At 40.9% G+C, this 27,944-nt stretch overlaps 2 protein-coding genes across 2 annotated transcripts in view; one reads left to right on the forward strand and one right to left on the reverse strand.

Moving 5' to 3' along the window:
• The window catches only part of LOC140845327 (melanocortin-2 receptor accessory protein 2-like), a 30,150-nt gene extending 15,607 nt beyond the window's left edge, over positions 1-14,543 (forward strand). Inside the window, 1 exon segment of the mRNA XM_073219301.1 lies at positions 4,798-14,543. Coding sequence (XP_073075402.1) covers positions 4,798-5,188 — 391 coding nt within the window. The 3' untranslated portion in view covers positions 5,189-14,543.
• A 2,876-nt stretch (positions 14,544-17,419) lies between these two features.
• Positions 17,420-27,944, reverse strand: part of LOC140845326 (centrosomal protein of 162 kDa-like) — a 101,704-nt gene continuing 91,179 nt past the window's right edge. Inside the window, 2 exon segments of the mRNA XM_073219300.1 lie at positions 17,420-17,799; positions 27,303-27,385. Coding sequence (XP_073075401.1) covers positions 17,721-17,799; positions 27,303-27,385 — 162 coding nt within the window. The 3' untranslated portion in view covers positions 17,420-17,720.

Consider the following 27,944-nt stretch of genomic DNA (forward strand, 5'->3'; position numbering starts at 1 on the left):
ACCATATGGCAGGGTCTACTAATCACTTTATAGGTATAATCTCACTACATCCTCACAGAAAGATGAAATAAATCCCATAAATGTTCCAACTTTACAAATGAGAAAAATGGGGCTGAATCATTTGTCTGAGATCTTACAGCAGAAAAACTGTGGAGCCATGCCTCAGACTAAAGTCTCTTTTATTCTGAAGCGCCTGCTGTTAACCACTACATTAAATTACCTCATGACATTAATTTCAAATATCCTTCTTCTATTGACCCAAAGGTACTAGAAAGCAATCAGATCTGTTTTCTTTCTCACATACTGGACCAAGCGTCGGTCTGGAGCCAGACACTTCTAGATTTGCTTACTAAGACTTTGGGCTGGATTCTAAGCCTCTCTACCCTTGAGATTCTGCATTTGTAGAATTCCAGTAGTGTCTGTCTCCTGGGGCTATTGCAAAGATTAAATGAGCTAATGCCATGGAGCTGCTGGCTGACATGGGGCTCAACGTGGCACCCAGTGAAGTCTAGCGCAGCCCTTCATTGTGGTAGAAGTCCTGGTGAGAGCTGAGGGTCTAGTTAAAGACAGAGGGAGAACCAAGAGGCAGCCATCCTCCCACTGGACAGCCAGGCCCTGAGCACCCACGCTGTGTCTACACTTGCCAGAACATTCCCCATTCTAGCCCAGTTTCACCTGGAGCGTGTGGCTCAGTGAAATGGTGAAATGATTGTACACAGTAGGCTAAGTAGAGAATCTTGGTGATGGGCAGGAAGGACTGACGTGTCTGAATTCTGACTTGTATACAGCAGGCTCTCTGGGTGGTTGGTCATGAAGAACAGTTATGCCCACAAGTGGGGTATCAGGCAGCATCCTTTTGGAGTATGACTCCCAACACCCTGATTAAGAAAGCCAATCAATTCTGCAAGTTCAAAATGGGCTAGTGCTGAATCTACCACTTAATTTTATTATTTTCTCCGTGGAGACAACTCAGGGCAGGGCTGAATGGCTCTCTAGGATCTCATCCACATGGGAAGTGAATGTGTTTCCCTTTACAAGTAGTAAGACACAAGGACAGCAGATGCCCCACCCCGTACCCCTCTCCTTATGCCCACATCCACAACAGACGTCACTGATCAACTGTGTTATCTTCCCTGCATAGCCAAGATTTTGCCTCAGAGTGGTTTTCAAATCGGCACTGCAGGCGGCCATCAGGAAACAGTCACAGTTTACCTGAGAGTGAACAGGTCCCTGGCTGGACCTCCATTTAACAGTGCTGGACGGCAAGAGATGACATCCATTCAACTGTATAGAATCCATGACACCACAGTAAAATGGGCAAGTTTCTCCCTGAAGTTTTCACCTTGGGATCATACTGGCATAAGTGCTTCAATTCTGGAGTCACTGTGTACTCAGTGGCTTCTGTTAAGGGAGGGAATGTGTAATAATCCGACTAGGTTGGAAGACATTAACAGTCAAATCCTCGAATCTCAGTATAACACAGCAGATTTATCTCTTGCTCAAGCTGCATGCCTGCTGAGGGGTGGACAGAAGCTTCTCCATGTGCAGCTGCACTGTCTCCAACATCCAGCCTCCCAGGTTACTGAGACAAGGAGGAAATATGTGGAGACCCACCCACGCCTGCCCTCAGCTCTTCAGCCAGGACGTGGCGTCCGCCCCTCCTCTCACAGCTTGTTGGCCAGAGCTGGCCACACCCTCCTGGCCACTGGGCTGGGAAGGGTGATCTGCACGCCCAGGAGAAGGGAGAACCAGATATTGGGAGCACTCGCAGAGTAAACTGCAGAGGGAGAAGGGCTATTATAAAGCTCATGTCACCGTTCTTAAAAGCTTCTCAGCCCAAGAGGCAGCTTTAATGGGGATTATTTTTCCCATGTAATATTTGTTGCTGTGTGTGGGGAAAAAACCCTTTTACCTGGATCCCTTATGGACAGTAAAGATAAAAGAACTATTGCCCCTGCTTTCTCAGCTGAGGAGCCATTTACTGTGTATGCTGTCTTGTTAAGGCACCATAGTCCATTATCATAAATCTGCCAGAGAGACAGAGTAAAGGGAAAGGCTTCAATCACATTTTTATGTTGAATGTTCTGGAGTTCTTTAAAAAGCTACCAAATCCCAGGCTTCATATACCTCAAATACCCCCCTTTATAGCCTTTGTGAAGTGCTCCTTGTCCGGGTGGGGATGTTCTTCATTCAGGTGTGAATGCAGGATTACTCAGGGCCTTGGACAAATAGAATTACATTTTACCTTGAAATGCAATTTACCTGAATATGCACTCACTGAAGGATGGGTCCCTTTGTACCTTAAAGCTAATAGCAGGAAAATGTCACTGCTCGAGGTCTTTGATAATGGCCAAGGCCCCAGGAACTAGCTGGCAAAGTGCAGATGTAGTGAGTGGTTCCTGAGGGGGTCCTGAGATTCTGAGATGTCTACCACTATCAATGGTTAGAGAATATGACTATTTTATGTATCGGATTCAACCGACACACCTTTGTTCAGGAGTTGCTTTTAATTCCTCATCAATTAAGAGGCATTTACTGAGTGTGTAGCTGCAGCTGACCCCAGACTCTGCTCAGGGTTGTTCTAATGTCCCGGCATCTTCCTGGTAAGTCAGAGCTATCAACTAAAGCAACCCAAAGCCACTTCCACACAGAGGGAGGGCTTCCGTTAGAAGCTTGCTATGTGAGATAAAGCTCTCAGCACAGGCTGTGTCTCCATGAGTGTTGGTGGTTATCATCATCTTCTCATTCATTGTTAATCACAGAGCTTCACTCTTAGTAGGTTTTTGTTGTAGCTTAAACATCTCTAAAAGGCCACTGAAAGTGGCTGCTGGGAATGCTAGGTGCCCACAGGCTGGTCTGCCCGCTGCCTTTCCTGGGCTGAGCGAACCTGAGGACAGCTTGCGGGCACGCTGACACTCAGCACAGCAGCCGGCCCTCCACCTGTAAGAGTCTGTCAGAAATCTGGGAAATCCCCCAAGGAACAACCCAGTGCATCACAGCCACTTTCCCTCTGACTGGAGGAGGGAGGTGTCTGCCCTCCTGAGGTTGTCCGTCATGCGAATCCAGAGGAAGGAGTACATCGCTGATGCTGGAGGTGGCTGCGCCTCTCCAGGAATCTGGGCTGCGGCTCGCCTGCAGATGTAGCTGTTCAGTGCGCACCGTGAGGGTTCAACGTCTGCAAGGTCCTCTGAGAGAGGCAAAGATGAGAGAAACCCAGCACAGTGGACACGAGAGGAAGACTGGACACAGTGGTTTGGACGTGAGGCAGGAAAGGCTGCGTCTCATCAGAGAAGTCAGTGAAATACCGCAGAAGCGTGGAGCAGGGAGGAAGTCCTTCCCACTTGGAGTGCAGAGTCTCCTCCACAGAGGCAGCGACATTTGACCTGGATGGTGAAAAAAGGTGTTTTATTTTGACAGACAGAGGAGTGTGGAAGGGCCCACCAGGGAAAAGGAACAGCACGAGTAAAGGCACAGAGGGTCAGAATATTGCACATGTGCAGAGAACGCACGACACAACCCATGGTGATAAGAAGAGAAAATCAAGACTCAGAACAGTCTGGACAGTATTTTCAGTCTGGCTGGTGGAGTCCGTGGTGTTGCAGTCAATAGATCATCCAAATTGCATTATAACAAGCTGAAAATGAGGAATACAAATTCTCAAAACAAATAACTTAAGCAAATGAATCTTCAAAGTTCAAGATTCTATCAAACAACTGTAATTTTAAAAATGTTAGGATAACTCAGAACTTTTCTGCTAGTGGTTCCCCATATTTTTAATTCTTTAACTATTTGAAGTATTTTTTTATCTATTAAAAATTTTTTGTGTTAATAACAGAGCTCCTCTGTGGGTCACATACAATCATAAGTAAACTTTAAATTCCATTTTACACAAATATTTCAAAAAGTACTGGAAGTGAAGTATGGATGAAGTATTGCTCACATTGCTATTTAACGTGCATGTATGAAAGGAGGAAAATGTTTGCTAGTGCCTACACCTCCAGAGCAAAGGCCCACGCAGACAAAAGGTCTGCAATGCAATATACAGTAGCTGATTGCAAAAAAGATAATGTCCAAAGCATTACGTTGTTTACGTTGTTCACGCTTTTCTCCTTTCCCGTAGTATGCATGTCAGGTCGTCCGATTGTGGGGCTCGATGCTGATACTCGAGGCATACAAAGGATACCTGCACATTGAGGAAAATCTGTCATCTTAAGAGTTGTTTCTTTGTGACTCACTGACCACACAGTTCTCAGTTCTGAGAACTGAGTGAGATAAATGGAAGTGACATTGCTTTGGCGACCAGGAAGCTAACGGCATGGGAGTGTGTTCTTTGTTCAGGATGGCCTTGGTGTAGGTCCGTGGTTCTGCACTTGGGCAAGAGTAGTGATTCTTGGCTCTCTATTAAGATACAGATTTTCAATCCCTACCTCCAGACATTGTAAAGGTCTGCAGCCCAGGGCTCTGCATTGTAAGAAGTACTTCAAGTCATTACAATGCCAAAGAGCGAGAGGCCCTGAGACCTGGGGTCCCATGCAGACCGCCAGGGCACGCCTTGGCAAGGTGTCCTCCCCGGGGGCGCCCGGGGGTCTGCAGCTTGGGGCATTGTCGGGGGTTTGTTTACATGTTCAGAAGGGATGTCTCTCAGTTCTCATGTTTGTCTGCACTCTGTAGAGGGACTTGCAACTCAGTAAGTGCTCAGTGGAAATATGCCTGCCTGCCCTACATGCTGAAAGGCACAATTCTGCAGGTGAATGAGACAGGGTGTAAGAAATTTTTTTATTTTCCTTCTCTGTAGAGCAGTGCAGAGTCCGAGAAGAGATTCAGAGTGAACAGCTTTGTGTCAGACTTTGGAAGACCACTGGAGCCAGATAAAGTATTTTCTCGATAGGGCAACAAGGAGTCCAGGTCTCTCTTTCACTACCATGCCAATGAAGTGGAACGCTTGGGCAAGGCCGAAGCCTGTCACCAGGCCACAGCCCCTGGCAGCAGTGTGCAGCTCCGGGAGGTCCACAGGGGCCGCGGGTGGCCGGAAGAGGAGCTGGACAGACCCAGGGACTTTGACATCCCCAACTTTGTGAACACCGACCAGAGCTCCCCCTTTGGGGAGGATGAGCTTCTGATTTCGGAACCACCTATCGTTCTAGAAAATAAGCCTGTTTCCCAGGCCTCAGACAAGGACCTGGATTGAGAAAAATGCTCTGTGAAATGTTTTCTTGATGATGTTGCAAGACACCTTTGTGTAGCAAGAAAGTTCTCACCAAAATTGTGCGTGGGGGTGTATGAGAGACAAAGAGACGGGACAGAGAGACAGAAGGCCCCTTCTGAGCTGATCAAGCTGAGTTTTTATGCCTTTAAACACACTGGGGCCTCTTTGGGGAATACCGTATTTACACCATCTCACCCTCCTTGCTGAAAGCTTGGTGTCAGCGTTCCTGGATGGGGCCAGCGCGCTGCGCACCATTCTGGCCCTGCCCCTACCATGCTCCACCTTTAGCAAACTGCTTTACCTCTCCAGCTGCCACAGCTTTAACCGTGAGGTGAAGGGTCTGGAGCAGAGGATGCATCCCAGCTCTAATCATTCATGAGTTTGTGACTGCCTCTAGACAAGGCTGGGATACACCTAAGGCAGTGTACACTAAGGCACCACCTCCTAGCTTTGGTTATAGGATCCCCTATGTCTCTGCCTTAACCTGCCCCAGCAGGGCGTGAGTGTCTACCAGGATGTCAGGAGACGTGTCCCACACAGTCACTGTGGTTGGCATTTGCGTTGGCTCTGCTGGAAGAGCTCTTCTGGGAGCCTCTGGCCACCCCTACTAAGACCTGGGGACAGCCCTGGGAAGCCTCCCCTAGAATCAGTACCCATCTGGGGCATATCACACAGCACTCCTGTCCCCAGGAAGGGCAGAGGAGGCTGTCTGCTGGGTGAGGGAGGTGCCATCTGTGTCTGTACTGGTGTATCTGTGTCTGCACACACTGCTCTGCCACTGGCTGCTGAGCAGGAAAAGTGCTGTTTGCTATACTCTCTATTTCCTTGGTAAATGTGTAGCTCATGGCCATGAGGCTAGTGTGTGGGCTTTGAGCTGAGATGGTGAATGGGTCGTAAGTACCCCACCAACAATATTCAAGGTGGCCTGGTGCAACACAGTTAATTTCATGAAGAAATCAAACCTACATGAAGGTATTGGAAATGGCTTGATTTTGCACACACAGTCAGTTGCGTGCCTGGCCTGATGCTAATCTCTGGGTGGCATTTTCATTATGTATTTGTTTACCACCTGTCTTGCTTAAGCAAAAAAAATAAACAGATTTGATTGCACAGGAATTTTCTCTTGTTCTTTGTTTTCACATCCAGTTTTTTCATTTCCTTTAAAAACTGTTCCATGTTTATGGTCCTCCTAATATGGTCCTCCTAACTTCTATCATCTATAGGATCCCAGTGGTCTAAGTCATGTACCAGATTTCATTTAGCATTTGTTCCCATAAGAAATTCCTTTCCCATAATGTCCTTTGAGGAAAATAGTCTTCCTTAAGACTCTAACACTAAATAACAGAACAAAGTATGAAATATTTCTTGTAATTAAAGCTGCTTTAACACATTCTTGTAAATAGGTATTTGCTATTTTGATGACTATTTTCAGGCAAGAGAGCAAGAATAGTAAAGAATGTTGATTGTATTAACTTCTAGTATGAGTATGATTACTCATACTTTACTTAACCAAATATACACTGTGGTCTATTTCTTATTAGGATTCCAAGCTACTTAAGTGGTATATTATTTTTAAGTAGGCTGTCAAGTCAGTAGGTTGAAGGATGTTTAAAGGTTGGAAAAATACCCACAATTATATCATCATTTTTGAACTAAATGTCAAAAACTGTGAAGGTCTAAGATTTTTACCCCTCTTGCAAACTTAGAAGTTAGCCGGACCCATCTGCATGGATGCTGGTAGAAGACACGAGACTCCTGGGTCAGAGCCAAAGGGCTTCATCACAGCACAGTCGGGGGCGTGCGCTTCACACTCATGCTGCTTCCTGAAGTCATTTTAAATTCTGTTGTTACAAAGTACCGCAGACTCAGTGAGTTAACACACACATTTATTCTCTTGCGGTTCAAGAGTGCAGAGGTCTAAAATCAGTGTTAGTGGGCTAAGGCCAAGGTGTCATTAGGGCTGTGTTCAGCTTGGAGGCCCTATGGGAGAATCCATTTCCTTGACTTTTCCAGCTTCCCGAGGCTGCTCGCACTCCTCCGCTCATCGCCCTGTAACTCTGCAACCTCTGTTTTTACTTAACACCTCTGTCTCTGTTCATACTGCCTCCCTCTTCTAAGAACCCTTGTGATTACCTTGGATTGCCCACAGTGATCTCGCATCTCAGGATCCTTAATGTATCACAACTGGAAAGTCCCTTTGGCCACGTATGGTAATATTCACAGGTTCTAGGGATGAGGACATAGATATTTATGGGGCCACTAAGCTGCCACTGTCTTCTTTTCGGCTCCAGAATTAATGTCCATCATCATATGCAAAAGATATTCACCTCATGTGAACCTCTTCTAAAATCTCAATTATTACAGCATCATTTCAAAGTCTAATATGTAGTCTAAATATTATCAGCTCAAAATCCCAAATCTCACCATATTAATCATCTAAATCACATATGGTGAAACTCTGCATATGATTCATCCTGAGGAAAAATTCTCCATCTATGGACTTGTGAAACTAGAAAATAAGTTACTTGTTCCAAAAATTTAATGGTGGGACAAGCATAGGATACTGGTTACAGACATTCCTATTAGAAAGGGAGGAGCTGGAAGGCAAAAAGGAGTCCCAAGTCCCAAGCAATTTCAAACTTCAACTGGGAAAATTCAAGTTGCAAGGCCTGGAAATAATGCTCTGTGGCTCATGGGTTTACCCTCTGGGCCAGCAGTTCCACCATAGGAATTATCTTTCCTTTTTCTTAAAGTGCCAAATGTGTTTCTAATGGAGAAGTTAATGAGCCTGTTTCCTGCATGTAGAATTTGGGGAGTCTGCCAGTATTATTTGTCTTGTCCACTCTGTCCCATAAAGCTGAAGTTGGTGGTGTTTCTGCTGATATAACATTCTCAAGAACATTGTGAGTCTCCTCAATATGTCACCTGTATTCACTCCATTAGGCAAGTCAGCCCCAGGCCAGTCAGGTAAGGTGACTTCTGCTTTGGCCAGGGGCAGTTCTCTATAGAAAGGGCACTAGAGGGCCAACATTCCCAGAAGCTGGGAGACACACATTGGATAGTAAAAGAATCTGGGGAGAGGGGAAGGGACACTACCAGCATCATTATAAACACCCTTGTAAACATCTTATGGCATCTCTTGGGCATAAACAGCCTCTGAGTGAAGTTAATTTTTGAAGCCCTCCTATGAGAACTCAACACAGAAGCTTAAATGATCATTTTAAGTATAAGTTAAGTCAGGTTGCTTCTCTGCTCAAAATCCTGCAATGGCTTCCCATGCCATTCGGTGAAGAGGCTGTGTCCTTACAGAGCCCTCAAGGCCTTGCTCCCACTGCACCGCTGGCAGCACCCACTCCTCTGTCCCCTGGCTCACTCACCCATCACACTGCCCCCCACTGTCCCTTGGAGACATCAGACATGTGCCCATCTTAAGGCTGCCTCCCTGGCTAGTCCCCTTCTGGAACATTCTGCCCCACATGGCCCCCTCCCTCACTTCTTTCAAGTTTTTCCTCAAATGCCCCCTGTGAGGGTCAGATTGAGTGTGCCCCAGTTCATATGTTGGAGTCCTGACCTCCAATACCACAGAATGTGACCTTCCTTGGAAACAGTATTGCTGCAGATGTCAGCAGTTAAGATGAGGTCCTTAGGGTGGGCCCTAGTCCAGTATGACTTGTGTCCTTAGGAAAAGGGGGAATTTGGACACAGACATGCACAGAAGGAAGACGATGTGGAGAGATGATAGAGAGAAGATGGCCATCTAAAGGACAGAGTCTGGGACAGATTTGCCCTCGGCCCTCAGAAGGAGCCTGAGCCTACTGACACCTTGACTTTGGACTTCCAGCCTTCAGAACTGTGAGACAGTGTGTTTCTGCTGTTTTAAGTCCCCCAGTTTGTAGTACTTTGCTGTGGGAATCTTAGCAAAGTAATATCCACCTCCCCAGTGTTCTTACTCTGGCCGTCCTGTTGTAAATTGGAAACTGCTTCCTCCTCATCCCTGCCCAGCATTCCCAGATTCTCTTTTTCTTTCTCTACAGTGCTTATCACCTCCTATCATGTTATGTAATTCACATGATTATTATGTCTGTAGCTTATTTTTTGCTCCTCCTACTAGAATGTAAGCTCTGCAAAGGCAGGGATCTTTATTTTGTTCATGACAGACCTTGGGCTAGCCCAGCGCCTGCACACAGTTGGCGGTCAGTAAGAACTGGCTGCATGGAGGGGGGCTGTTTCTCATACCTATTATTACAGGTGTACTAAGAAAACAAAGGCTCTGGGAGATTCAGTATTTTGCTAAGGTGCAGAGCTAGTAAGTGGCCGATCAAGCTGAGTTTCAAGTAAATAGTGAATCTGGAAAGTATAGATTATTTTCTTTCTGTTGGTTAGTATTATCTGATATACCTTTTTTCTACTCTTGTTGATCTCTTTATGTTATTCTTTTAACTTTCAATCTGTTTTATGTTTTAATTTTGCTTTGTTTCAGGTAAACAAATGAAGTCTGTAAATCCTTTGATTCTTTTATTCCATGTAAACATATGTGGCTCCCGATGATACCTTGTTCCTGGCACCTTACCTGTGACCTCTGTCCCCTTCGCTCTGCTCTTCTCTCCCTCTTTACGCCGCGCAGTCTTGGTCGAGGGTACAGGGCCGAGATGGTGTGTCTGGGCTTGGTTCCGTTGCTCGGTAACTGCGATCTTAACCTGGACACTCAGTCCCTTTGAGATTGTTTCCTCATATACAAAAAGGGGGAATAAGCCCACCGAGAGGTTTGTGAACATCAAGTGATGAAATACATAAAGCACTGAGAATAGAAGCTCCATTGTGGCCCCTTTGTTTTTATTCTCTTTTTAAACAGGAATTTCAGAGATTACTCTTGAATTTTAAAGAACATACTGGATGTTTAAAGTCTGTTGTTAAACCCACCATTGAATTTTATTTATCAACTGTTACGTATATTTTGTTTCCATAAGTTCTGTTGGTTCTTTAAAAAAAATTCTTTTTTCATAATGTCCTGATTTTTCATTACATTTTCTATGATAAAAAAAAAAAAGATTCAGCCATACTCATTTTATGCTCTCTTTTAGATTGTTTCATTATTTTATGCCCCGGAGCACTGTCGTCCTGGGAACCTGGGCTCTGCCCCTTCTTACTTAGGGTTGATGATTTCTCCCTGTTCATCTTGCACGCAGTTGTGTGAGCTCCCCTTCAGCAAGTACTGTTTTTTCCTACAGTCCTCCATGCACCCTGCTTTATAAAAGTTTTCCTAGAGAACAAATTTCTGTTGCTTATCCTTAGGCCCCAAATGATTTGATCAATCTGAAATTCCGTTATTGTTATTTTCTGCTTGGGGATTCCCGCATCGTAAGTGAAATGTAGGTTTGGATTCCACATCCACATGAGGCATGAGTTTGGAGTTCAGCTTTTTTAAGGGAGACCTTGTTTTTTCCTAGAGACTCTGGTAAAATCAGTTTCCCCATGCCTCCCTTGTGTCGGTGCACAGAGATCTTTGAGTCTCCCTTTCACCCAAGAGGTGACCCCACCCAGTAACTGTCATGCGGTGGGTGTCAGAAAAGCAGGAGTCTTTCCATCTGGTATGAAGCCCTCTTTCTGAATGGACACTGTAACCCCATTCACGATACAGATGAAAACCCCTTTCCTCTGGGGAGCTGTGGCAAAAGCTTACAAGCTGACGATTCTGACTGCAAGTTTGCTGTTTATTTTTGTCACCTGGGCTTACTTTTAAAAGGAATTCAAATTAACTTAGTTCACCGTGTTTCCACAACTGAAAGCTTCAATTCTAGAGTATCAGTTTGGTTTTTCTTAATAGTACATTTCAGCTTATTTCTCTGGTGAAACGGTTTATCCTTTCATCTGTTTTGTCCATCATTCCTCTATTTTATTGAACATATTAAGAGGAATTATTTTGTAGTTTTTATTTGTTAAGCCTAATACCTGGATCATCTGTGGGTTTGCATTTGTTGCCTAATATTTCTTATTCTCATATTACGAATCATGTAGTTTCAACACTTTTCCTGTCCAGACACTTTTTTATTATTTGGCAGACATTGTGAATGAAGAGTCCACTGATGCCACACATGTTTTCGTCCATGAATTTCCCCTACTTCCTTTAGGCAGTAAGGGCTGCCTCATCTCTTTCAGTCAGGCATTCAGATGGGTCAGGATTAGACTGCATTTTTTTAAGCAACTTTGAGGTATACTTGACCAAGTAAGTTTTACATATTTGTAAAGTGTACAATTTAATACATTTTAACATGTGCATATACTCAAGAAACTAGCACCACAATCAAGAAAATGAACATATCAGTCACCCACAAGTCTTCTCATGCCCTTTTGTAATCCCTGCCTCCCCGTCAACCCCTGAACTTCTGTCTGCACTACATATTGGTTGGCATTTTAAAATTATTTATATGAATGCAATCATGCCATATCTCTTCTATGTTATCTGGCTGCTTTCATTCAGCATAATTATTTTGAGATTCATCCATGTTGAGCGTATCAATACCACATTACATTTTATTGGAGTAGTGTTTCATTTTAGGGATGTACTCCATTCACTTCCTGATGGACATTTGGAATATTTACATTTTGGGTATTATAAATAAAACTGCTATGAATATTTGTTTACAGTCTTTGTATGGACATGTGCTTTTATTTCCTTGAATTCCTAGAAGAGGAATGTCTGGGTCATGTGGTAGATAGGTGTTTACCTTTTTAGGAACTGCTAAACAGTTTCCAAAACAGCTGTGTCATTTTAAATTCCTCACGGTGTATATGAATTCTGGTTGCTCTACTTCCTTGCCAAGACTTTGTAAGGTCAGTCTTTTGAATTTTATCTATGTTGATACGTGTGTAGTAGTTATCTCTCAGCAGTTTTCAGTTGCATTTCACTAATAACTGATGGTGTTCAGCATCTTTTCATATGCTTATTTTCCATCTGGATATCTTTGGTGAAGTGTCTTTTCAAGTCTTTGGCAGATTCCTTTATTGAGGGCATTTGTTATTGTTGAATTTTGAGAATTCTTCACTCTGGATATAAATCCTTTTAAATTTTAGATATATGATCTACAAATTTCAGCCTATGGCTTGTCTTTTTATTTGCTTAATAGTGTCTTTGAAGACCAGAAGTTCTTCACTATGGTAAAGTCTAATTTATTGATTTCTTTTTAAAATAAATCATACTTTTGGTGTTATAGCAATCTTCACCAAACTCAAGGGCATAAAGGTTTATTTATTTTTTCCTAGAAGTTTCATAGTTTAAGGTTTTCTATTAAGGTCTATGATCCATTTTGAGTTAATTCTTGTCTATGTTGTAAGGTATGAATCAAAGTTCTTTATATGTGTTAATTTATTTCTGGATATTCTATCCTGTTCTATTTTTTGATTTGCCTATGTTATGGCAATATTATACTTCCTAGTTACTGTAGCTTTATAGTGAGTCTTGAAATCGGATAGTGTAAGTCCTCCAGCCAGATATTTGCTTTGTTTTGACTTTTTGAGGTTCTGTGTATTTCTCTATGAACTTTAGAATCTGTTTTAAAATTCCCTTTCTTACATCCCATTGTACCAAAATTCCACCCCTTCTTAAGATCAATATTCAAAGCCTAAAGCCACATTTTCCAAGAAAAAGGTCTCTCCAGATTCCAGGTGATGGGAATTACTTTTCTGTGCTCCATTCACACTTCATAACACTCTTGTTGCATTTATTCATATTTGGCTGTATGTACGTGTCTGGTCTTTCCTGCCATACAGTAAACCTCTCCAGAGCAGAAATCTTGGTTTGTTCCCCTGTTGAAAAAAACTAGTTTTATACATTTTAGGAATGAGTCCTGAATTAAGGGAGATCTGCAGAAGACATCTAGTTCATTTCCTCTATATTGCCAAGGAATCCAATATTTAGAATGGCTTATTCCATTGTTTGTTATCTCTAAGACCTCTTAGTCTTTATTATGTGTATTGATTGCTATTACTGTGCTTTCAAAGAATAATGGGATAATTATTTTCTAAATATCAAAGCATACTTTGACTTGATGATAATTTTATGTAACTATGTCTTAACAATCTATTCATGCTCATATATGAATATCCATCTTTTGGGTATTCATCCAGCTTTTGCTGGAATGTCTTATCTTTGAGAAATCAAGAAAGTCTGGCTGCCAGGGCAGTTGCACCTTGGCGCAAGTGCTGTATCTCCACTGGCCCCTCCAGCCTGGCTCTAGCTCTCCACCGGGAGGAGGTGCAATTACACCCTTGCCCTGTAGAAGCCTGCTGTTCTCAGAAAGAAGTTTTGTATGGAATATAATCATGTCCTTTTCGTGGGACCATTTCAGCCCAGTGATCTGACAGCATGGGAATATGTTCAGCCTGCTTTTTGTAGAGTCTAAATTGTTCCATATGTATTCAGAACAAATACAGTAAGGGAACTGTTTTAGCACCCAACAGATTAGCAGTGTCACCATGTGAGGAGGGAAATCGGCTTTTTTGTCACACTCAGGCATTAGACTGAGGTGGCCCCCCCTTGGGAAACTGTTTCTCTGTGAGCAATTTGAAGTCCGAGACAGTTATGAACGGCCTTCTGTTGTCCTTCCTTAGTCTTTCCACATTCATTACATCTGGTGAGATTAGATGAATCTTGTTTATTTTTTGCACAGCACTAATCTGCATTAAGCCATCACGTGTTTAAAAGGCTAGTAGACAAATTGTTAAGACGATACAAATCCTCTTATATTTTTGTCAGAATGCAGCATCTTGGTTAGCATTAAAGAAAATTCTCATTAGAATCTTAAATAGTAGTGTAAAATTTACAAACAGCAGTTATTTGCTCTGAAGCCTGTTTCTGTGGCAGCTTTGCCCTGCTTTTCCTTCTTTATCAGAGTCCTTGAGAGGCTTGTGTCATCGCTATCAATATCATCTACTGACTACTCTAGAATACCGCAGGGAAACGAGGAGCCGGACAGGGTGTGTGTGTGTGCGCGTGTGTGTATATGTACACAATGAGAACAGTCATCAGACATTAGATGCACAAGATATGTTTATAGGAAAAATACAAGTTCCCATTGCCAGGATGCTCTCCTTCCCTACCGCGCAGGCACATGCTTCCATGCGTACTGGCAATGAGCTGCTGTTCGGTGCTGCTATACAGAGCCCCCCACCCCCACCCCAGTGCTCTGTGCGGCTCTGAACGGCAGACTTGCTGCATGAGGATGTTGCGAATGTAATCTAAGGACTCAGAAAGGCCACCGCGAGAATGAAGCTGGGTAAGAACACTTCCCAATGGCAAGACTGTTTTTCGATCTTGCCAAATGCTGAGTGGATGTGCCCGGAGCTAAAATTCGGCGATACAGTGTTCCATTTAAAGAAGAATATTATCATGAAAACTTCGTGTGGTGAACAAGGGATGTGGTGGGAGTGAGATGGGGAAAGAAGAGGAGAACCTAAGAGGTAGTAATATGGACAGCATCATTTGAAGATCAGATCGGTTGGAATGAAGGGGAGTGGCCAGCTGGTTTCAGGGTGAAAAACAAGGAGCTGGTTTTGAATATGTCGACCTTTATGACCACAGTAGGTAATTCTGGCAGGAATTGAGAACTGGGGCAACACTCAGGAGAGAAGAAATGTAGAGACGCAGCTCCAACACGCCCCTGTTGGTAGAGGTAACTGCTGTATGAGAGTAGATACCATCTCTAGGGATTGGAGGGAGGAGAGAATTGTATTTGTAGATGGAGGTCAAGGTATCCCTTGAAGGTGATTAATTTACTAAGCCCCACATATGTTTGAGGGCTTGGGCTGCTCTGAAGGCCCCGATCCCATGCCAGGAAAATGAGCACCTGCTTATTCTGATTAGAGCTCCTTGCATGTAGTCGTGATAAATGAGCAAAACCGGTAAGACCTGGGCGTATGCACATGTGTGGTTCTTACACCACCGGAGTTGGAGGGAGGAAAAGCACCCAGACGCTTCACTCCATTCGGTCCTCCTTAGTAAGCAGTCTCAGGTTCACCCTGTTATAAACCTTCTCTCCCTCATGAGCTCTTTTCCCTACCTCACAATCCTTCCTCCAAGTTCTCTGCAGACTTTCTCCAAGGGGGTACACAGTGTGCAGCCCCACTTCTGCCCGTCCTCTGCGTCAGGACTTCCTCACTGTAGTATCAGCACCCTAAGGTGGGGCCATCGGCAGGCACCCAGGGGGGGTCCAAGGGCAGGACAGACTTACCGAGAGTCACTCCACGGGGTCAGACCCCCGTGGTGCTCTTGTCTCTTCTCTTTAGCGCCCCAAAGATGCATACGTGGTACAATTACCCTCTATTATTTTTTGTCTGCTTCTCCACCGTCTAGTCCATTTCTCTTGTTCCTGAATTTAATAACAACTCATTTTATTCTACGAATGAAACTCAATGCTTCTCGTATGGACTAGATTTCCCCTCTGATTAATACTGCCCTTCAAATTTATTTATGACTCCTATAAAGCAGGTATAGGTGAGAAAGTGTATGTTTCCTCCTATTTGTACTATTTATGTGGCTGTAATTGAAGCTTTCAGCAAACCTGGAGAGAAAAATGGACCTACTATGGTTTAGACTAGAGGGGAGGAAATAGGGTAATTAGGGCTGGACAGGTGCTGAGAAGGAATATGTGTGCGTTTCATTAAAGATTCTTCTATAGAGAAACTGACAGAGAAGGCTAGAATTAGAAGGGTTCCTGTACTACTATCAGGAACTTGGAGGGACTAAAAAAGTTTCAAACTTCACTCTTCCCATCATTCATGCTAAGCCTCTCAAAACAGAATGGCTGCTGAATAGAATAGAACAGTCTACCTTATTCTGAGTAAGATTACCTCTGTGGTACAACGTGCCTGCAGATCTTGAATTAGAGCCCTTCGTAGGAGTGGTGGGAAAGGGGAATACATTTTCACCTTGGCATTTAGTCACAAACTTAGGATTTTTGCAACACAGAATGGGACTCAATAGTAGAGATCAAATTTCTCAGGGTTGTTTTGGTAGATACTATAGAATGCTACAGGCTCACAAGTAATAGATGTGATCTGGTGTCTCTGCACACAAGCAGTGGTGCCACCAGCAAGCCATTTATCCTGATAAAGTTTCTGAAGGGAAGTCCTATGGATGCATATGCCTTATAACACTGTGAGGTGGATGCAGGTGGTTAAGAGAGGACTGGTAATTTCTGGAGCTTAAATCTTCATACAAGCTTTCCTATTCAAGATAGCCTAAACGTGCCTATCTTTTGTTCTCATCCTAGATGCTTTGTGCAATGGCTAAGGACTGGGATATGGTTGCTGAGGTTTTTAGTTGTAACTAATGATTTTGACAGTGCTTATGGATCATTAATCTGAATAGAACTGAACATCTGCCATGAACACAGCTCCACAACAGAATACAGAATTCTCATCTAAGTAGGATGCATGTCCCTGGAGTGATCATCCAGCTGATGTTCGCACCTCCTTGTGCTTCAGTCGTGTTTGTGTTCGGGACGGACGGCCCGCGGCTCTCCCGTCAGAAAGACAAAGGGAGGGATGGTTGCGGCTACGAACTAATAGCCTTGCAGATAAAAAATACACAGAAGCCCACTCAAATCATGACCAAAGTAGCTTATATTATAACTTAAAATAAAAAATTGTCACAAGAAATAGCAAACTGTAACTAATGATTTTTCTATCCTCTTAGGAAAAGGACATTAAAAAATGCTGGACAATAAGACATTAATTGCATTCCTTCTATTTAATTTCCACATTTCACTTGCTACCCATAATTTCACCAAAATCGATTTCACCTGTCCTTTATAAAGTGTTTTAGTTATTATTCTAGAATTGGATTTATTGGCATGTTGCTATCGAACACTTGGGATGTGGCTGGTCCAAACTGAGATATGCTGTAAATGTTAAATACACCAGATTTGAGAGACTTGGAATGAAAAAAAAAAGAAAAAATTCCATTTTTATATTGATATTTTAGAAAGATTACATAAATTACCAAAATTAACTTTATCTGTTTCTTTTTATCTTAAAAAGATAAATGTGGCTACCAGAAAAATTAAAAATTACATGTGGTTCCATTATACTTTTATTGGATAGCAACTGGGCCAGAACACTTGAAAACAAAGTGGCCATATCTTTAACTTACTAGTATCTTTTATACTTACATCTGCTTTTGGGATGGGATTGTAAAATAAAACAATCACACAAGTATGCGTGCCTTTTTCTAATGAACATATGTTAGTTTTTAAGTAGAGAAAGTAAAAATGTTCTGTTCTGTTTATAGTCTTAGAGTTACAGACAAAGACTTGCATTTAAGACACACAGCATAAAAGATTAAAACAATGAATAAACCAAATCCTCAGCGCTGATAAAATACATTTTCACCTGATGGCGAGTACAGACGGGAGGCAACTAGAGGCAGGAGTGGAGCTCCGAGGGAAAACGCGAGAGCTCACCTGCTTCCCGTGCGGACGTCACAGGTCTTGTTAAGTCATCATGGAAGCTCTGCTACTCAGGGGACCGTCCATGTGACTGTGCATGCTACGTGCTCACATTCCTCCCCGTTTCCAAGAGAAAGAGGAGCTGCTTTTCTGTCACCGAGAATTAGGAATAACAGTTAGTCAATGATGGCTGCATATCTGCGCTTTCCTTTCCTTAGCATGTGTCAATAAACCTTACTGGTTCTAATCATGGACATAAAGGGCCCTGTCCATAAATGATTTATAAAGTGTGACTGGTTAATGATTTTCAGTAAGATACCACAGTGCTATTTTTTTCCTTATTGGTTAAGGGCAATTTGTCTTGAAATGTTCCTTTTGTGTTGGTTGCTTGTTGTGTTCAAAACTTCCTTCAAAACTGGCACAATCCCGTCCACCATCCATCCCCAAGTCTTCCTGTGAGGCCCTGCGAGTCTCTAGGGACACTCTGGTGCCCTCGGGGCGGCTGCCGGAGTAGCGGGGACCCCCGCCCCCTGCTGGTGCAGCTCTCAGAGGATGTCTAATACGGAGTCCAGCTCTGTGCGGAACTTGTCCAGCTCACGATTCTTCAACTGGGCAAGTCTTTTCCACTTGTCAATTTCTTTGCTTTGTTCGGCTTCTACTACTTGCTGGGTTTGCTGTATGATCTTGGAATAGAAAGTCCCTTATTACCGTTGGAGTTCACAGTGGGGGTTGTTACAGAAGATCCTCTGAAACTTGACTAAAGTAAAGGCAATTTGACTACCACAGCCATTTTAAATGACAAACTGCTGGGCTACATTCCAAACAAAGGGACCAGGACACTCCCCTGCCCCAGCCTGCAGGCTGGAGACACAAGGACTGCAAGGATGTTCGCTGAGTCCCTTGAAACTCAAGATAAGCACCAGCCTGTGCTTACATGCCCCCTGCACGTAGCCCTTTCCCGATCCCGATAAGAGCCAGCCTAACAGGTCTGCAGTGGCCACTTCTGTGCAGCAACCACGTGAATGCCATCCACTGTTCCATAAGTAACCCCTTAATAAAACTCATTTACTCACCAAGCTGGGCTAGTCTGAGTCACTTTTTGGCCTGTCAGTTCCCTCACAACTAAGGGGAAGGGGCTTCTTTTACATCTCCCCAGGAAATTCACAAAGCGGGCAAAGTACATTTAAGAGATTGCAAAGAGCTACAGTGGGACAACGCCGACTATGGTAAACCAGTGACTGGTGTATCAGAGGAGGGGAGGGAGGAGAGGGCGCCTTATTAACAGGCTCCCCCTGTGTCTGAAAAGGCTTGCAGGTGAAGAGGGTAGGAATTGGGAAATCTAGTATCCAGTTCAGATAGAGTTTTACAGTCTTTTTGAAAAAAGCATTTAAAGCATCAGAAAATTTTAATACCTTCGTATTAATCCAAACATCCCTAAGATGCTGTTCCTCCTAAAAATGGCACTTGAGATGCTGTCAAGACAGTTTTAACATACAACATATGCCATTAATGAACCACACATTATAGCACCAGAAATAATGATAAAACCACATATGTAGCATCATCATGTGCCAGGTTTGGTTTTAAGCATTTTACATGTATCGAGTCATGTAATTTTGACAACATACTACATATAGATTCTGTGTATTTATCCCCATTTAACAGGTAGGGAAATGGAGACACAGGTAAGTTTAAAGAAAAATTTTTTTGCCCAATGTTCACACACAACCCATAGGAAGCAGATTCAGGATTCACACCCAGGCAACCTGGAGAGTCCTTTGTCTTGACTACCACACTAGACCGCCTTGCTTATGTGGATCTGCTTTTTTCAACTGTGAAATGACCATCCCCTCATTAAAATGAGGTTTAGTTTTTTCAGAAACCTCCACACTGCTTTCAATAGTGGCTATATAAATTTACCACCAACAGTGCACAAGCGTTCCTTTTCCTATACACTTTTGCTGATACTTGCTATTTTTGTCTTTTTGATGATAGCTCTTCTAACAGGTGTGAGGTGGTGTCCCATTGTGGGTTTAATTTGCACTTTCCTAATGATAAGTAATGTGGAACTCCTCTTCATGTATCTGTTGGACATTTAGATATCTTCTTTGGAAAAATATCTGTTCAGGTCCTTTGCCCATTTAAAAATGCATATATATATTTGCAGTTGAATTATGAGTTCCTTGTATATTTTGTATATTAACCCCTTATCTCATTTGTGACTTTTAAATATATTCTCAGTTCATAGGTTGCATTTTTCATATATTGATTTTCTGTTCATGCAAATACTTTTTAGTTTGATGTATTCCCAGTTGTTTATTTTTGCTTTGTTGCTTTTAGGTGTCATACCCAAAAAACCATTGCTAAGACCCAGGTCAAGGAGCTTTTTTTCTGTGTTTTCTTCTAGGGGTTATATGATTTCAGGTCTTACATTTAAGTCTGTAATCCATTTTGAATTAATTTTTGTGAGTTGTGTAAGATAGGGGTCCACTTTCTTTTGTGTGTGAATATCAAATTTTATCAGAACCTTTTATTGAAGAGACGGTCTTTTCTTCATTGGGTATTTTTGGTTTCCTTGTCAAATATTAGTTGACTGTATATGGATGGTTTTTCTCCTGGGCTCTTGATTCTGTTCCATTGGTCTATGTGTCTGCTTCTAACACCAGTACCACACTGTTTTGATCACTATAGCTTTGATTATATTTTAAAATTAGGAAGTCTGAGGCTTCCAGCTTTGTTCTTTCCCAGGATTGTTCTGGCTATTCAGGGTCTTTTGTGGTTACAAATTTAGAATTGTTTCTTCTATTTTTGTACAAAATGACACTGGAATCTTGATAGGGAATGCACTGAATTTATAGCTGGAGTTGGACATTTTAACAATATTGATTCTTCCAATCCATGAATATGAGACACCTATCCAGTAATTTTTATCTACTTTAATTTCTTTCACAATGTCTCACACAGCTCTTTCAACTTCTTGGATATACATTTATTCCCAAGCAGTTCATTGTTTATGATGCTTCTATAAATGGGATTTTCTTTTTCAGATAATTTGTTACTATATAGAAACAGTATGACTTTTGTATATTTATTTATATACCCTGCAATTTCACTGAATTTGTTGACTAACCAAATTTTTGGTGGAGTCTTTATGACTTTCAATATATAAAATCATGTCATCTGCAAATAGAGACAATTTTACCTTTTCCTTTTCAATTTTGGTGCCTTTCATTTCTTTTTTTTTTTGCTTGATTGATCTGGCTAGGACATCAAGTACTATGTAGAATATGAGTGATTAGAGTGAGCACCCTTGTTGTATTTCTGATCTTAGAGGAAAAGCTTTCAAATTTTTACCACTGAGTATGACGTTAGTTGTGTCTTACTATATATGGCCTTTATTATGTCTAGGTACATTCTTTCTATACCTAATCTGTTGAAAGTTTTATCATGAATGGATATTGAATTTTCTAACAGGCTCTTTCTGCATTTATTGAGTAGACAAGACTTTGTCATTCTAGCAATTTGATGTTATCACATTTACTTATTGGCATATGTTAAATCATTGTTACATCTCAGGAATGAACCACACTTGATCATGTTGTACAATCCTTTTAACATGCTGTTGAATTTCATTTGCTAATTTTTTTTGAGAATTTTTACATCTATATTCATAAGGGATACTGGCCTCTGGTTTTCTTTTTTGGTAGTGCCCTTATCTGGCTTTATTATGAGGGAATGCTGACCTTGTAAAATATGTTTGGTAATGTTCACTCCTCTTCTACTCTGGAAGAGTTTGGGAAGGGCTGATACTAATTTTTCTTTAAAAGTTTGTTAGAATTTACCAGTGAAGCCTTTTGGTCTTAGGTTTTTCTTTGTTGGGAATTTTCGATTACTGATTCAGTCTCTTTACTAGTCTATTCAGATTTTCTATTTCTTCCTTATTCATTATTGACGAGTTGTATGTTTCTAGAACTTACCTCTGTCTTTTAGGTTGCCCAGCTTGTTGGCATATAGTTTTCATAGTAGTCTCCTATGACCCTTTGTATTTCTTTAGTATCAATTGTAATATCTCCTTTTTCACTTGCATTTTGAGAGTTCCCCCTTTTCTCTTGGTTAGTCTAGCTAATGGCTTGTCAATTTTATTCAACTTTTTGAAGAACCAACTTAATTTTGTTAATCTTTTCTATTATTTTCCTGTCCTGTATTTAATCTTGGTTTCCTTCTTTTTGCTTTGTTAGTTTACAACGTGTTAAGTTAAGTTGTTTGAAATCTTTCTTGTTTTTTGATGTGTGCATTTATCACTGTAACCTTCCCTCTCAGAACTGCTTTTGTTGTGTTCTGTAAGTCTTGGTATATTGTGTTTCCAATTTCATTTGTCTCAAAATGCTCTTTAATTTCACTTTTAATTTCTTCTTTGATCCACTGGTTGTTCAGGAGAGTGTTGCTTAATTTCCATGTATTTGTGAGTTTTCCTCATTATTGATTTGTTTCATACCACTATGGTCAAAGAAGGTACTTGATATGATTTTCATTTTCCCAAATTTGATCAGACTTGTTTTGTGGCCTAACATACTATCTATCCTAGAAAATGTTCCATATGTGCTAGAGAATATGTATTCTGTTATTGATGGAAATGTACTGTATAAGTCTGTTAGGTCCATTTTTTAGACTGTTGTTCAAATCCCACTATTTCTTTATTGATGCTCTGTCTAGATGATCTATTCATTGCTCAGACTGGGGAGGTACCCTACCATTGTATTGCTGTTCATTTATCCTTTTAATTCGTGTTTGTTTTATATATTTAGGTACTCTGATCTGGGTGCATATTTACAATTATCTTATTGATGTATTGACTACTTTATCATTACATACTTACCTTTTCTCTTCTTTTAGTTTAAAATTTTAATTTGCCTGATAGAACCATAGCTACTATTGCCTTTTTTTGATTACCATTTGCTTGAAATATCTTTTTTCAGTTTTTTCACTCTCTATGTGTGTCTTTAAAGCTATAATGAGTCTTTCAGCTTTACACCATTATGATGTTAGTGTTGGGGTTTGTTGTATGTGGCCTTTACTGTACTGAGGTATATTCACTCTGTACCCACTTTGTTGAGTTTTTATTATGAGTGGATGTTAATTTTGTCAAATGCTTTTCTGCATCTATTGAAATGATACAGTTTTATCTTTCCTTTTGTTAATGTGGTGTATCACATTGATTTACAGATGTTGAACCGTCCATGTATATCTGGAATAAGTTCCACATGATTATGGTATGTGATCCTTTCAATGTATTGTTGGATTCAGTTTGCTAATATTCAAGATTTTTGCATGTATGTTCATCAGGAATGTTGGCCTATAATTTTCTTTTCTAATAGTGTGCTTGCCTGGTTGGTATCAGGGTAATGCTGACCTCACAGAATGAGTTTGGAATTTTTCCTTCCTCTTCAATTTTTCTGGAATAGCTTGAGAAGGATGGACATTGACTCTCCTTTAAATGTTTGGTGGAATTCTGTGAAACACTGTGTGGTCCTGGTGTTTTTTTTTTAATTTAAAAAATACTGCTGCGATTTCATTACTAGTAATCTGTCTGTTCGAATTTTCTATTTCTTCCTGGTTCAGTCTTGGGAGATTGCATATTTCTAGGAATTTATCCATTTCTTCTAGATTGTCCAATTTGTTGGAATATTATTTTTCATAGAAATCTCTCATAAATATTTGCATTTCTGTAGTGTCAGTCTTTTTTCATTTTATTTATTAGTGTCCCCTTTTTTTCTTGATGAGTCTAGTGAAAGGTTTTTCTACTTTATCTTTTCAAAGAGCAAGCTCTTAGTTTCATTGATTCTTTCTATTATTTTTTTAGTCTATTTCATTTATTTCTGTTTCAATATTTATTATTTCCTTCCTTCTGTTAACTGGCCTTGTTTGTTCTTTTTCTAGTTCCTTTTGGTGTAGGGTTAGATTGAGATTTTTCTTGTTTCTTGAAGTAGGTCTGTATTATAAACTTCCCTTATAGAGCTGCTTTTGCTGAATCCCATTTACAAGTTGCCTATTTTTAATATTGAGTACCCATAACAAATTGATGTAGTTAAGACTATTTTAATATGCTTATTTTTTAACTTTTAACCTAGAGTACTAAGTGAGTTATGTGTTACCACTATAACAGTAGAGAATCTGACTTTGACAATGTTTACTATTACTATTCATTTTTATACCCACATTTATGATTTTACTGTTAAATAGCATCTTTTCATTTTCACTTGTTGACAATTATAATGTTTCTTGTTTCAGCACTTTTTAAGTTCAATCCTTTTGTGCTCCTCTGGGCCTCATGAATCTGGATATCCATGTTTTTCCCATTTTGGAAGCTTCATTATTACCTTAAATATGCTTTCTGCTCTTGTCCTTTTCCCTGTCTGGGATTTCTGTAATGGGGATAGTTTGTTCTGATGGTGCCTCCATAAGTTCTGTAAGATGTCCTCACTTTTTCACTCTTTGCCTTTTTTGTTCCTCTGACTGGTAATTTCAAATGACCTTTCTTTTGTTAGGTCAAATCTTCTGTTGAAGCTGTCCTTTGAATTCCTATTTTGTCATTGTATTCTTCAGCTCAAGGAAGTGTTTTTTTTTTTGTTTTGCATTTTTTTATTGAACTTGTTTTTGCTCATGCGTTATTTTTCTAATTTTGTTTAGGAAGTTGTCTTTCAGAGTGTTCTTATAGTGCACTAAACTTCACTAAAAGGATTATTCTGAATTGTCAGAACAGTCCACAGATCTCCATTTTGTTATGAATAGTTATTAGATCTTTATTAGCTTCCCTTGATGGTGTCATGTTTACCAGATTTTTCATGACCCTTGAGTTGATATCTGTGCATTTAACTGGTCTCCTCTTCTGGACTTTACAAGTTTGCTTCCACAGGCAGTCCTTTGCCAGTCAGCTCAGCTCAGGGTTTTGGACAGGGCACAGCTGGTGGCATTCCTGGGCAGGTGGGGCTGTCTACTCTACTGGGGTCTCTTTTTTGGATGAGGCTGCTGCCTGAGCACTGAGGACAGGGGGATGCTGGCAGCTGGGAACAGCTGGGTAGGACTGGTAGCTTGGTTTGCTGCCCAAGCACTGCTATAGGATGTGCTCTACAGGAATCTGGATTCTCTAGTCAGGCTTTCTAGTTGGGTACTGCTGGGCACTATACTCCACAGTACATGGGGCTAGGAATTAGCTTCCTTTCCCAAGGTGGGCACTGATCTTTGTTTGGGGACCCAAATCAGGTAGAACTGTGGACAAAGAACCCTGGACAGATGGTGTTACTAAGTAAATTGGCTTAACTCTTCAGACAGGCAGACCTGCTGGCTGGGCTTTCTGCACAAATGCCATTGTAAAGAGCTGTAGGATGGGCTATGGGCTTCTTGGTTAAATGTGACGGGAGGCTGTATTCAGCAATAGATGGGATGATTAATTAGCTTCCCCGTCCAAGCACAGTGGCTGAACTGGCTCCAAGGCTGGCGGGTGCTGTTGTTTGGGTCCTGAATGAGGCAAACTGCTCACCGACTCCCAGTAGTCTTGGTTCTGGCCACCGTGTTGGTTCTGCAGTGGATGCAGCACTGGTTCTCTCTCTACTTTGATACAGCTTTGAGGAGGGCCTCAGGCTACCAAGAGCTGAGTGGTGCTTGCTGTAACCCTTTTTTTGATCACAATTTGATGTCCTGTGGTCAAGCTTCACAGATTCTTCCTGAAACTCCTATAATTTGAGAAATGAGTGGGCCTCCTGGGAAGCAACCCATAATGGTGGGTGAGCTCAGTGTTAACCCTGGGCTCTCTTTTTTCCCACTGGAGAAACCGTAGGTTCCTGGGAGCCCCTGTTGCAGTGCTGTGCTAGCTGGGTGAGGAGGATGCCTTCAGTGTGTGGACACTCCTCTTACCCTTCTAATGCCGTCCTTCTTGGTCTCTGTGCTCCAAGTGGGTGCTGCAGTCGCACCTCTGTGTCCGGGATTTTCACAGGTGTGTCTTCTCCATGCTAGTTGGTCTTCTTGTGAGGGAGACTGAAGTCAGGAATGATCTGTGAGGACATCTTGATGACATCCTAATTTAGCGTTTTACCATGTTGTATATGAAACACATCTATCACCTTCTCTATAAATGTCCTACAAGGATGTCCTACAAGTCCTACTACATTTTTGCTTAGGCAAATAAAAGCCAATTTTGTAGACCATATTGAAATTATATATTTAAGATATACATGTATTTGTTGAAAAATAATCCTGTATATATTTTAGAATTGTACTGTGTACTATATAACTTATTTGTGTACATATTAGTTGTATTTATAACAAGACTATAACAATTATTGGTGATAAAGCTATAATAAAGTATGTGCTTATAACAAGTAAAAAGGTAATGTTAAACAAATTTATCAACTTATAACCGTTTTCTAGAACAGGAATTACAAAGTCCTATACACACACAGGTGTGTCTGTTGAAATGGTGATGCACTATGATGCCTCAGTTCTGCTAAGGCTGATGTTTTCTTGGTATTCCATGTTTTTAAGAGCAGTCCACAAATAAAAGTCCAAGAGTAAGAATGAGAAATCAGTTATAATAATTTCTTTGTTCTCCATTTTATATTTCAAAGTTCCTATAATGATGAAAAGCTACAATCTTGATATGATTTAATAGAACTAGGGTTTCTCTGTGGACCGCATGTCAACCATAAAGCTTTGCATGTATACATTTTTTATTTTCAAAGAATATATAAATTTATACTGTTACAGATGGAACATTTTTGTGTGCCCCCACTCGCATTCATCTATTGAAGCTGCAACCCACAGTGTGGCCACATTTAGGGTAAGGAACTAATTAAAGTTAACTGAAGCAATAAGGGTGGGGCCCTGATCAGAGTGCAGCAGTGTCCTTGTAAGCAAATGCATCAGAGAACTCTTTCTTTATTCCCCTCCCCCAGCCTGCAGTCCACACACATAGTCAGGGCCACCTGCAAATCAAAGAGGAGAGTTCTCACTGGAAACTGAGTCAGCTGTAACCTTGACCTAGGACTTACAGCCTCAGAACTGTGAGAAATGTTATTTCTATTGTTTAAGCCACCCAGTTTATGATATTTTGTTGTGGCAGCCCAAGCAGATTAATACACTGTTTATGTGAAGCTAATAACAGCACCAAGGCTGGCACCTAAAAACAAATCATGCCCTTAGTTCTGTTATTTTTAATTTCTATTAATTAATTTGTTTGTAATTAAGTGCAGTAATCATACTACTAGTGGTAGGCACATATTATTTTAAATGATCACATTTTAATGTAAATTGATTTCTTACAAACATTTATTGAAATCACTTGAATATGGAACATGTTTCCCAAACAAAGCCCTGTTCCCAGGGTTTAAATGCCAAACTTTTTAAGTACCAATCAGTAATTAAGAAAGAACATGATACAAGTTGCTTCTCTATTTTTCCAGATAAAAGGCATACCAATATTTAGGTATTTGAGATTTAAAGTCTTATTTTGTCTCAAAACGTATACATTTATTTTTTTTATAAACTCAATACCCAATGGGAACAATAAGAAGTTTGCTAGGGATGACAATACTATAGCAAGCTAGAGATACTTAAAAGTGGTGAATTTTATAATATGTAAATGTGATTTACTACTTTACCTGTTGAAGTTCCTGCTCTCTTTGTTCATGTCTGGTTTACGGTTTTCTTTGGTTTCTTTCAATTCCTCTAAGAGTTCTGCTATCTAAAATTGAGGTAAGAAGTAAATGAAAAACTATGATAAGGAAGTAATTTTTTAACAGGTCATCTTAAAGGGGTAAAAATGTTCATCACCTCTTCTCTGTATAAACTTCTCTAGATAAGAGGTTTGTTGTTACAAAGGTATCTTGAGTAGTTAGAATAATTAATAGCTGTCATTCCATACATCTAGGAAGTAAAGGTTCATCCTAGCCCTGAAATGACCTCATGTTCCAAAAGTTTCCAGATGACAGGACTGCCTTCTCCCTCCCACATATACCAGGCTGGTTATGGCACTCAAAATGAAGTTGGGCATTCTCTTTGCTGTATTCAGCTTTGCCATAAAGTGTTTAATAGGTGATTACTTTTGGGATTAAATAACACATTGAAAGCACCCAACACACAGAAGGAATTCAAAAACTATGGATCCTTCTTTAGTCCACTCCCTATAATTCTATTTGCAATTCTCTTCTAGATCTTATTGCTATAATTTATAATAATTCACTCCACAAATAAATGTATGTGTATAAAGTAGAGATAATGAAGTACTGAACTCTTTCTGTGCT

The sequence above is a fragment of the Manis javanica genome, chromosome 13, assembly GCF_040802235.1.
Source record: "Manis javanica isolate MJ-LG chromosome 13, MJ_LKY, whole genome shotgun sequence".
Lineage (NCBI taxonomy): Eukaryota > Metazoa > Chordata > Mammalia > Pholidota > Manidae > Manis > Manis javanica.